The 12,277-nt window shown below is 40.8% G+C and overlaps 1 protein-coding gene across 1 annotated transcript in view; it reads left to right on the top strand.

Moving 5' to 3' along the window:
* ITGA9 (integrin subunit alpha 9) overlaps positions 1-12,277 on the top strand; it is a 214,485-nt gene that overhangs the window by 162,297 nt on the left and 39,911 nt on the right. Inside the window, exons 20-22 of the mRNA XM_059818609.1 lie at positions 3,320-3,409; positions 6,128-6,236; positions 8,984-9,091. Of these exons, the coding sequence (XP_059674592.1) occupies positions 3,320-3,409; positions 6,128-6,236; positions 8,984-9,091 (307 nt within the window). The remainder of the gene's footprint in view (positions 1-3,319; positions 3,410-6,127; positions 6,237-8,983; positions 9,092-12,277) is intronic.

Here is a 12,277-nt window from a genome sequence, read left to right as displayed (position 1 = left end):
TGCGTTATGCTTGACCATCATGTGATAGCAGTTACAGACACGTATATGTGTAGTAAATGAGGTTAAACTATAGGGCTAAGTGCATGCATTTTGATAATGACAGTTAGACTAGATGATCATTGTAGGTCCCTTCCAACTGAAATATTTTATTCTAATATAGAGGAATCATGTGATGCAGCTTCCTGAAAAATGAAGTGGGATCATGCTTAGGCTTTCTTTGCCCAGGCAGTTGCAATTCTGAAGGAGCATTTTGTGTTCTCTCAGTTGGAAGGCCCTTGTGTTTCTGTGCCCATCCCTTTGGGCCCCGTATCAAGCTCAGCTCAGCTGCGGTTGACGATCAGCACCAGGCAGACCCATTTGTTCCAGCATTTGAATGAAATAAGCGTGCTTGGATGCAAACCAAAAATGATAAATGCTTTCATCAGATGGTCAGGGATCTCACTGACAGTTTCCAAAGTTGCATGTCTATTTTTTCCCCCTCTGGATCTTCAGTGAGCTATGACAGACCGCATGAAACAGCTGAGTAGGGTACTTCCCCAAGGGCACTTGGAGCAGGCATTGAAGTAGGGTGTGATGCCAAATATGTGTGCATAGGGATTATATCTCGGGCAGAATAAAAGGTGTGACACATGCTCGGTGCCTGCTAAGATGATATGCCACAAAGCAGCAGACTCTCTGGGTGATTCGGTCACTGGCATTGTCTGGGTGTGTATGGGAACTGGCAGTAGTACAGCTGCATTAACCTGGGCCCTAAACTGCTGCTCTGATGTGCTGGGTGTGTGACTGGTTCCCGCTTCCACATACTGTGTGAGTGGGCCAGCTTCATACCCTCCCGTGTCAAAATCAGCATCTCCAGCCTGAATTCTCCTCCCCAATTTGATGACACCTCATCAACTGGCTGAAGATGAGAGATGAGATGTAGCAGTTGCTGAGTGACTGCTCTCATAAAGTGTAGTCCTCCCCCTACAGTAACAGCTGTAGGTGGGAACAAGATCCTGCAGCACGTGGGGCTGGTAAGAAACACTGAAAGTGAGATCTCGCATCAGGGAGGCAAGACCATGTCTTGCACGTTAGAGAAGTTTTAGTCTCTGTGAGGAGAAGTTCATCGTGTGTTCAGATGACCCCATGATGCTTCTAGGTCAGGGAGCTGCATCAGTATCTGCTAGGCGAATGCCAGCTGGTGCAAAGATGGGTCAGCACTGCTTTAAATTTGCCCAGCCAGTGTCTTCCAGATTGTACCTCTCATTTCCCTGCCTTGGATAGCACAGGGCTTTCTTCTGTAACCTCATTCCTCAGATTTCTGTGCCCTACCAGTGAGAAGGGTTAGTCAATGCCTTTAGATGGAGCAAAGAAATAAATAGTAGTTTGTACACATAGTGTGAACGCTTGGAGGGTTTAAGAGGAATTTTCTCATTTCAGAAGGATGGGCAGGACAGTTGTGTTTTGAAGGATTAAGCTGAATCTCCAAAGACAACAGTGCAGGTCCCAATGCTGATTACCCTCATTTTCTCTGTGACTTTGGGCAAATTGCTCAGTTCCCTTTCTGTCAAATAAATGTCATAAAATTTTTCTACCACAAGAGTTGCAGGGAGCCCAAGGGTAAAGTCAGCGATAAGGAAATGGAGAGGAAGTGTCTGTGCTGTGGCCAGACTGCAATGAGTGGGCACATTGTTTCCACACAGAACTGGAACTCGTCTGGCAGAAATGGCTGGACGCAGGGAAGCTATGCCATGCTGCCATGGGAAAGTAAGTACTGCCCTTCAAGTGGTCACTTAAGCCTGTCCCTTGAAGCTGCAAATTTGGCAGTAGCATCTGTAACAAGAGACTGGTTCAGTAGTGGGAGAGATCAATTGGAGAAAGGACTAAACATTACATTGCATTTATTCTTTTTATTTAAAAAAAACAAGAAACAACAAACCCTCTTCTGTGCTTCCTGGTGTGAACTGTTTTTCTACAGCTAGATTCACTGAGCTATAGTCTCCTTTTCTGACAATACCTTTGCTCCATTTGAAATAGATAAAGCACATACCCATGAACCCTTTATGGGGTTCTACTTGGTTATTCTGCTTGCCACCATGGTATCTCAGTATTTGTGCTGGATGAGAAATGTCTCCAATTTAGGCTCTTCTTTGAGCCTATTCAGAGGAAAAGCTTTTATTAGACGTTTTTTCCCTGGGACTCAAGGTTTGTGGGTTTTTCCATCTGGGCCATAGTTGTATTAGCAGACATGGCCAATGTGTCCGTTGCAGAAAGCTGAGCTATATCTATGCATTTATGTAGCCAGCAGGCTCTGTTTTTGTAATCTGAGCAATTCATCATCTGCATGGTATCACTTGGGACGTTACTGCCTGCTGTTGCCTCAGTGATACTGTCCTGAAATAAATCGGATCATATCTTTTGTTCTGCCAGTTTGATTTGTGAGTAAATCCAATGAACTGCAAGGCAAAAGTGATTCCAGAGTCACTGCTGAAGAAATTTGAAATATATGTAACATATCCTTCAAGATTGTTCTTCTGAGCTGTCACCCACTCAGCAGACTCACCATCAGAATTTGAATAATTACAAGATTGCATGTTGGACTTGCTTTTCAGGAACCTTTCCCAGGCTACAAACATAAGTGTTCACACTGAAGTAAACTAACTCAAATAAGAGATGATTGCTCACTTTTTCCCTTTCCTCCTTCTGCTTTTGACCAGTTGAGGCACCTGCCTTTGAAAATGTGAAGTGGAAGTGCTTTCATTTTGGCAACTAAGTACAGGAAGAGGGGCTGGAACTGCTGAGAGGTTACAGCCAGTTCAGCACAAGGGTCTCGCCCAAAAAGCTGCTTGTAGTGGCACCAAGTTGGTGCTGTGGTACAATGCAGATACAATGAAAGCGCAGTTTCATTTACTGAGTCAAGACCCTCTGTGGGGTGTTGTGTATCCGTCCCAAACTGACATACAGTCAGGCTGGAAGAAAATGAACCCTTGCATAGAGGTCTAAATGTCCTTGTTTCTCTCCACTGTGTATGATGGCTGCTGTAGTTTCGCGCTGCCATTTGAATTCACACCTTACTCCAAGATAGTTTTTTTGGTGTGAACCTGATCACGTCACAGCCACAGCGGTGCAGCCACAAAACACATGTTTTATGTGTGCGCCCTCTCCAAGGTGGGATGAACAAATGTAACTCTTAATCTTTAAGAAGCTTCTTAAGGAGAGCTGACATCACTCAAACAGAGAGGCTCGGAGTACAAGGCAGAGAGATGGTAGCTGTGAAACTGTGTGATATATTGCAAAGGCTGTCGATTTATAGCATGTTTATTTTTTCTTTCTGGCACAGTGGAAACCTAGAACGCACTGAATCTCTGCATGATAATACTCTAACCCTGTCGGTGCCCCTGATGCATGAAGTGGACTCATCTATCAACGGGTAAGTACCAATCACCAAATGAAAACAGCAAAAATAATAATAATCCTAGCAATAACATCTGAGTCTCTTCCAGTGAAAACCAGAATTCTTCTCTTTGTTTACATGTAACCAGACTGTTGCTTTTTCCCTGTTTCCCAGACTCTAGAAATACAGACAACCTCATTCATTATCTGGGGATTGTATTTGTCGTGCCTTTCATTCCAACTCTGTACCTCTTTCTCACTCCTTTCTAGTTAATACTAATGAGTTACCATCATATTTATAGTAGCTATTTTAGTGATCATATTTGATTTCATGTGATTCTGTCGATATGATGTACCTTAAAATAAAATAAAAACAGAACAAGTAAATGACATCTTGTTCCTTAGGGCATGTCTTTAAGGATATGGTTGAGAATCACCAGGCCAAAGGTTAGGGTCAAATGTTCTGGGATTTTAAGGAGCTTGGTGGAGTCCAGCTGTTCATTTTTCTGTTCAATTTCACAGTCAGTATTCACTTCTGCTTCTGTTCATTTTCCCAGTCCCTCGGCTCCCTAGTCTGCAAGGCGTCTGAATACCAACCAAGGAACATCACTCACGCTTTGATCGAAGTACTTGTGTAACACATAGCCGTTGTCCTCTCCCCGGGGCTGCCCATGTGCGAGTTCCTGCCTTTGTACTCAGAGGTCTTCCCTTCCACTTCTGCATTACAATCTAAAATGAAAGATTTGTGGTCAGTCCCAACAGCCAGACTGTCCTCTAGCATAGACAGTGCTCGAGTTGGAATTGGGGGACCTGACGCTGGAGGTGAATGAGCATCCATGTAGACTGAGAAGGTTGACATTCATTCAAACTGGGGAAGCAAAAACTCATCAGCAGTGTCCCCAAGAGGCCAGTGTCTGTTTTAGCCACCATTTATGGCAACCCCCAGGGAATACGTATTGTCTAAATGACCAGTGCATGTTGGCATCAGTGGAAATCAAAGATTTCCTCGGCCAGCGTGCTACATGTGTAGGAACAAAGTTACCTGCACTGACATGTGATTTGGCTGAAAAGCTGGGTAAGCTCACCTTCATGGCCTAGTCTGGGTTTTACCACATAAAGCTGATTTCCTCGCTTGTCACATAGAAGTAAAATCCCTTAATGACTGCCACAATAGTCAGAATGGCTCGAGCCTGCTCAGAGCAGTGAAAAGCGCTGTCAGACCTCACCGGATGACTAGCAAGGACAAAAATCTCCTCTATATTGAGAGTACAGTCTCAGCAGCGTATTCTGGAAGTTTTTGAACACTTCTGTTGTTACAGATTGTGTGGAAATTTAATTCTGTATCCCTTGCTTCTTGATGCTTTGATACAGATTGATTTTTGTACAGCTTTACAGATAGGAATGCTTTCATCTGTGTCTTTAGATCTCTGTTTGTCACCTGCAGAATACTGCATGCTAAAAAACCTTATAAAAATTGGGCTCTTTTCTTTCTCTTCAGAATGTACTTTTTTAAAGCACAGGGTCTCTGAATTTATAAGCCCCACCCAGCTGACTATGTGGATTGGTTTTTTTTTCTTTCTCATAGACAAGGCTTAGTTAATTCAAGTTCACAGAAATGTCCAACTGCCAGGGAAAAGTTGGGTTTATTGGAGGGCACAACATTCCCAGGCATGGTAATATTAGTAATACTCTTTTTTGGACAGTGTCTTTTTAAAGCTTATTTTTATTAGCTATTCTGCTTTTAAGTCTACAGCAAACTTCATCCCTGGTCATAAATAGCCCGGAAGGGCTTGTACCATGTTTGGGAGGAGCCTTCTGGCACAACACCGAAATGGGAGGAGCAAATCTGTCTCTCGCTGTTTCCCCTAGCGAACCCTGGCATAGGAGGCAGGCAGGAAAAAAGGAAATGTACCAAAACAGGCTTAAAATCCTGCCTCAAAAAACTCTGACCCAAAAGGACAGCCTAGGAAGGAAGTAGAGTTTCAGGCAGTCCCTCACCAAGGTTTGTCTGAAATTACAACAGGACCCTTTCCAGCTAGTGGAGCAGCCTGAGATTAGAAGGAGGCACAAAGGATGCTTAAAGCACTCCTAGTCCTCTTCTGCAGGATTTCCAGGTACTGTGTTGTGCTTCCCAGTCTTTTCTGATAAAAACCTACTGCATTTTACTTTGTGATAAGATGATAAGAGTAGTTGAGGAGATTTGGCCTGTGCCACTGCAGTTGAAAGCAAGTTATATCCCCTTCTACTCTTCCCTTTAACCATCTGCTAATCATAAAGGTAGTGAAGCTCAGATAATTAATGAAGTGTTTACTCCTGCAATGCTATGTAAATGGTAGATAAAACTGAAATGTTACTTTAGTGAATATGTAACTGAAAGTATTCCTATTAATTACTGTTTCTTCAGATGAACTTGGTAGTTGAATGATTTCCTGTGTTACACAAGCTATAGGACTTGCACAAATCATCCATGGCAGGGGGCCCTGGAGAAGAGGTTTTATGGTAGGAAAGGAGAAAAAGATAAGTAATCAAAAGAAGTCTGCTTCAATGATAGGATGTTAACCCAGGTCAGTTGAGATGCTGCTTGTGTAGTCTAGAGTTGTCAAGAGGTAATCAAATCACAAGCAATAGATTAATGTGAAATGGTCCCATGGAATTTCACATGACCAGAAAGCAAGGGGTGCAGTTCAGCTTGCCACAGATATGTTTAATTTTGGTGACAAACACAGCTTACTAAATCTGTGTCTTGATCTTTCAGAGAAGTCTTCCCTACGTCATTTTTCTACGGTGATTCTGTGGAAGCATCCAACTTCGTTCAGTTGGAAAACCACGAATGCCTTTTCCAGTCTCTCAACTTCACTCTGCAGGTAAAACTGATCCTTATTTTGACTGCTTTCCTGCTTGACAGCACATTCTGGTTTTGTATCTCTTTTTTTCTGAGTGTGGTATGGGCTTTGGTGCATGTTTTTGAATTGCAGTATGCTGTGCAATGCGTTCTTGATTGGAAGCCATATTTACAGCATGCAGGGGTGGTATATTTCCTTAACTGAATATATTATAACAAGAATTGCAAATAGGACATCTCATTTCTGTTGGAATGAAGCTGGTACCATTTGTTTCTCTTTTACCTTTCATCATGTACTGAGTAAAGAGCTCTAGTTACTCAAATGCCACATCTTGGATGCGGTCGCAGGTTCAAAAGGAAGGAGTAATTCTTTAGTGGCGCGGTCATTAAGCAGATGAGGTGGGTAGCCTTTATCCATAAGAACACACCTGCAAAAGGGATTCATACTGGCTAAATGCCCCTAGTATGAAAATGTTTATAGCGCTACTGATAAGAGTACAGCACAGGGAAGAGACTGTGACACTAAAAAGACAGGTGTGAAATGGTTTCATTGAATGTCTCATAGCATCTCAGTGTTATTCAAGTATTATCTATAGGTTACACTTCACATGGCAGTTAGATGGGTTCCTGATGTGGCAAAAGATGTGGATGATTTTTTATAACAAACTCTTGTGATGCAGCTGAAATGAACTTGTCTTGCTGCCGTGACTGTATCTATTACAAGCACTTAAATCCTTTTTGACCGCTAGATGGAACTAGGGAATGATAAATCACGCAGAGGTGGGGGAATCATTTATTGTGAAAAATAGTCTTTCGCCTTTTTTCCCCTTTCTGTTCTCCTAGGCATGAATGCCACTCAGCTCATAATGAATAACACATGTCTTCCTCCATGGACAGACTGTGGTCCAGAGCAATTAAGCCCCCACTGTCATGCAGTGCCCTTAGCTATTTACTGAAAAGGAGTGAAAACAGGATTTCAGGACTTTAAAGCTTTTGTGAACCAGGCTATTAATTCTTGTGATTCTGATTTCATTCTTGAGGGTTTATAGGTCTTCCCCCCTCCCTCCCCCCCATAGCCAGTTATTGGTTAAAAACAGATGAAGAACAGATGTACTGATGCTTTAACTAGATGAATATTTCCAATAAAACAAAGTGATAACAGGTAAGGGAGAGAGAATCTAGATATTGGCAGAGCCACCATTTGTCTTGCCCCATCCTCTTGTCTCTCATGCATACACTTCCAAGTTGCAATATTAATATTTTTTTTTCCTTATAGAAGTAGAAAATTATACTGTAACAAGTCACAGATCTGCTCTCCAGTAACATGGTAAACCTCATAACTGTGTGTGTCAGAGAGAAAGGGTAGAGTTTCATAATGGGCAAAGCATGGTTTGTATCATTGTTTGCTTAATTGTTTTTAATGATTTGCCTGCTATTTATTAAAATTCTCCAGATGGAAAAAAGTAATAGTTTCTTAATGAAGAAAAAGAGATGATTTACAAAAATATGGGGCTTTATAGTGGTTTTTATATGTGAAAATCTATACCATGTCAATGTTAATAAGGAAACAGATCTATGCATCGGGTTTTTTTGGAGTAACAAGATGTGCAATGAAAATGTCTTTTCTGCATTAACTCTTATATCTGATCTCAGTGAGATAATCAAGTTTTTTGAATGTCTAACATGAAACATTATGTTTGTATTTCATGCAGCATTTATCATGCTCCATTGTAGTGGGATTTCTTCCCCTGCCTGGAGCCTCAGGGTTTTTGTAAGGATTTGGCATTGTGAACCGACTCTTTTTATCAGTCAGGCATTTCTTCAAAATAAACAGTGTTTGAAGAAGGAAAACCTGTTGGTTTTAATATTTGTACTTCACACAATTAACAACTGAGAGCTACGTTTTTTGACAGTATTGTCTCAGTGTGGATAAATATTCTAATGGGCTTAATGTTTTTACTGTATGCACTTACATATGTGTTGTTCAAAACAACCAGGAAATATTTTTCCTAATAAAAGAATGTAGATAGACATGAAAACTTATTTTCATTTAAATTTTTCCATAGATTTTTTCTTTTCAGCAAAAACCCACAAATTTTGGAATTTTCACTGGATACATTTCAGTGGTGGACTGGAAATTCTTTCAGTTTTTACTGAAAGTTTGTGGGGGGGTTGATAGAAAGCCAATGTTTTCCACTAAGAGTTTCATTTAACTGGAAAGCCCAGGACTTGAATGGAAGTTGTTCACATGCATTTCCTGGCAACTCACTCAGCAAACCCGCAGTCCGGTAGTCACAATAATCATTACTTTGGCTTCTGCTCCATAAGGAAAACATATGCAGAATATAATGCAGTGGTTACCAGATGGAAATGAGAATGTTAACTGAGACAGCAATATTTCTTACAGTCTTCTGGATGGTGTTACCATAACACTCAAAGAGTACTAGCAGTGTCTCTGTATATAAGGTAGAAATCTCATGCTATTTGTATTGATGACTGGTAATTATCTTGCAAAACTGCTTCTTACTTGATATATGAGCTGTGCCTAAAGACTGTTACATAAGCTAAACCTCTGACTTCATCCTAGTACTTTACAAAAGAAGTCGTAGTCTGAAGACATTGAAAAACTTGCATAGCATTTGAATTTTTTCAAATTTACCTATACTCCCAGCTCTGGTTCTAGAGTAGTTTCTCATTTATGAGCAGTCATATATGTAATTTTATTGTTATTGATTTTTTTATACATCTATATGCATCTTTGTTTTACAGGTTTACAATGCTGGACCAAGCACTCTCCCTGGAGCTTTTCTTGACATTTCTTTTCCAAACCGCCTCTCTGCCACTGGAGCCGAAATATTTCACGTTCAGCAGATGATGGTGAGTACATTATGATGTGTTCTGAGCCCAGAGAGGCACTGAGAGCTATCGATGACTGAAACAAAAAACGTCCAGCAGAACTAGATGAATCAGTTGGTTTTTTAGACAATAAAAGGCTCTTTGTATCTGTGGCCAGATCATCAGAAGCAGCTGAGCCTCTCTAGTTGTTGACTGCTATCCCTCACCTAGGGCAAGCAGCTGGTTGTGTGTTCCTGGTTTCCTACAACACAGTGTAAAACTAGGTCAGGCTAATCCTGAAGGAGATGTGGAGAACACTTCCCTGAGTCACACCTCCAAAGAGAATTGCATCTTTGAGTCCTCCCTGATTAAATGATGTATGTAACATCAGCAGGATGTGTTACCAAGCTGCCTCAACGTTCTCTGTTTTTTTCTGTGGTTATCTGCAAAAATGCTAGCTAGGTCTGAATACACTATCAATATCTATTTTTCTATAGCCCATGTTATAATTTGCTCTTTTTGAGTGTTCTTTTAACAAATGTAAGTAACAGAGAAATTTATTCTTTCAACACGTTTTTCAAAAGATGATTTTGTCAACTACAAAGAAAATCAAAATAAATTGTGGCAAAGGAGACACAGTCTTAGATTTCGTTTCTAATATTTATTTATTACCTTCAAAGCTTTTGTTAAACCACTAAAATACCATCATTTATACTGTGGTGGCCAAGAGAGGGAAACCTCACTACTGAGGTAAATTTATTGCTGAAATTCAGAGTAATCTGTCTTTGTGAGACAGAACCAGCTCTTTGGGCTACTTGAAAAGACGTATTATGCTTTCATTGTTGTTAGCTACTTTTCTAGTCTTTTGGCTGTAAAGTATTACCATCCCTCATATGCAGGTAACTGTGTCACTGAATCTGTGTAAATACAGATCTGATAAGACCTTTCTAAGCAGGTTTCCAAGATTTGTGCTATTGAAAGGTGTGAGATAAATATATATATATGGCTTACAGATGGGCACTAAAGACAGAAACACTGAGAAACAGATTTGGGATATTGTATGAGGCACCAGTGTTGTATAGACTGAGTCAATTCTCCAACTAGACTGAATTAATTCTCCAGTGTATGTCTTATTTTCTATGGCATTGCATTTTAATGTTTTATTTAGTCCAGCCTTATATGTGGAAGATCACCTTCTCTTTGACACATTGCTTGTCAGAGGATCGTGACCTGTTTCCTCGTCGCTTCCCTGGTCTCTGTGTGCTGTGGGAGAAGGTGTGTGTCTGTGTGTTCACAGCAGCAGCAGAGAGGTGGGAGTCTCCTTAAAAGATTTTGCCTGCCCAAATGCTGGTGTCTCCTCTAGAGTCAGTCATCCTATATAGTCCTATATAGCCAAGAGAGAGGAACAGAAAACTCAGCCCATCCAACTTAAGGTGTGATGAATTCCTTCTACACATTGCCTGTTTCTCTGTGTTGACTCTTCCAGAAGTCTGGGCAGATTGTCTTTGACAAGACACCTGTTTTGCATGCTTGAGTTAGCTGAGGTGCATGCTACCCACCAAGTGGACAAGGGCGAATTTCCAGGCATAGTTTGTCATCATTTCTACACAAGACCCTAAGTTACACTGACTAGGATGGGATGGACTATATGGTTTTGAATAGCTGTTAGAAAAACAAGGCAAAAATCTTAAATCTTGCCCTTAACTTGTTTTTCATTGTGTTGTACCTCTGATGGCTTACCTAAAGGAGGTCTGGTCTGGCCTTGAGCACTGTGCTAATAAATACTTGTAGGGCTTGCATCCCTTTTCCTCAACAACAGGTTGCACTTCCCCCAGCATTATTTGATGTCTTTCTTCTACTATGCAGTTTGTCCTTGTAGAAATTTCAAACTGCCATTGTGAGACCTGTTTGCATTGCAGGCTGAAGTAGGCAAGTACGGTTTTATGAGAGATGTTTGCCTGATACACTGGTGTACTCTGGGTCATTTCAACCACTGGTTTTGGGTATACGGTCAGTAGGAGTCCAATGCATGACTTTCTGAGCATCTCTGACATGTTAATAAATGTTATCCAAGCAAATCCTGTCTGGGATAGTGGTTATCCCTGCTTTACAGATAAATAATTGAAACACCAAATGGTTTGCCTGAGGTCACACGAGAAGTTTTTGTCAGAGCCAGGCACTGAACCCATGTCTCCCAAGTCTTACTATTGTAACAGGAAAAGCATCCTACTCTCTTTCCTCCTGCCTCACTCCCACTGAGTTTTTATTGACTGAAAAGGGAACTGTAATCATGGAGTTTTTCATCTTTTCATAGACTAAATATACTTAAACAAACAAACAAACAAAACCCTAAAAGCAGCAGATTGGCATGAACTTTGGAAAATGGGTTAGAACAGCTGTTTGTCAAGAGCATGTTTGTAAGAATAGTCATTAAAAGATTTCAAGCTTTTGCTTATTTTGAACTTCCCAGAATCTAGACCACAATAAAGGTGGAAGTGTTTTTTCAGACAGTGCAGGTGTTTCTGTAATTATACCTTTATACCTATAATCCGGCTGTTCTAGGTGTCAGCGATGCCAGACCTTTCAGAACAGTTGTCATTAATACAGATGATTAGGAATTGTCATTTATCTGTAACTGCAACTGTTGATACAGCATTTGGGATTTGATGACATAATGCTTTTGGTTTTTTAAAGCTAATAGTTCTTTTGCCACTTCTCTGATATACAGCACAGCAGTGAAATTTATGGGTGAAAACGTACAGTAAAAGCAGTAGAATTTGTGTCTCAAATACACATATACCACACAAGATAGTGCCAGGAACTAATTCCTTCACATTGTATTGACTGATCTAGTCCTTCAGGCACAAAAAATAATAAAAGGAAGAGAGTTACATATGGCCCACTGGAACGGTCTGTATCTCTGGGAGGTGTTAATAGGAATTATTACCTTGCTGCTCTTAGATGAAATGACAGCCCTCATGCTTCCCCCGTTCCTGTTGCTCTAAGCTTTTGGCTTTATTGCAGAAACTGCTTTAAGATTTTTCTTCCAGAGAAATTCAGGTCACAGAGAAGTTTCGACACTTGGAGTTCTGCCTTAGAGGTGTTCAGACGCTCTTCAAGGGGTCTTGGGAGTTTCTGCAGCACTTCCCCCAACAAAACCCCTAATATAGAAAGTAAACAAGTTGACAGTCAAAGCCAGAAGTAAAAGAAAATAGGTAATAGAAAGAA

This window comes from Gavia stellata, chromosome 6, assembly GCF_030936135.1.
Source record: "Gavia stellata isolate bGavSte3 chromosome 6, bGavSte3.hap2, whole genome shotgun sequence".
NCBI lineage: Eukaryota > Metazoa > Chordata > Aves > Gaviiformes > Gaviidae > Gavia > Gavia stellata.
Note: the sequence above shows the minus strand (reverse complement) of the source record. Positions and strands in the feature narration are given on the sequence as shown.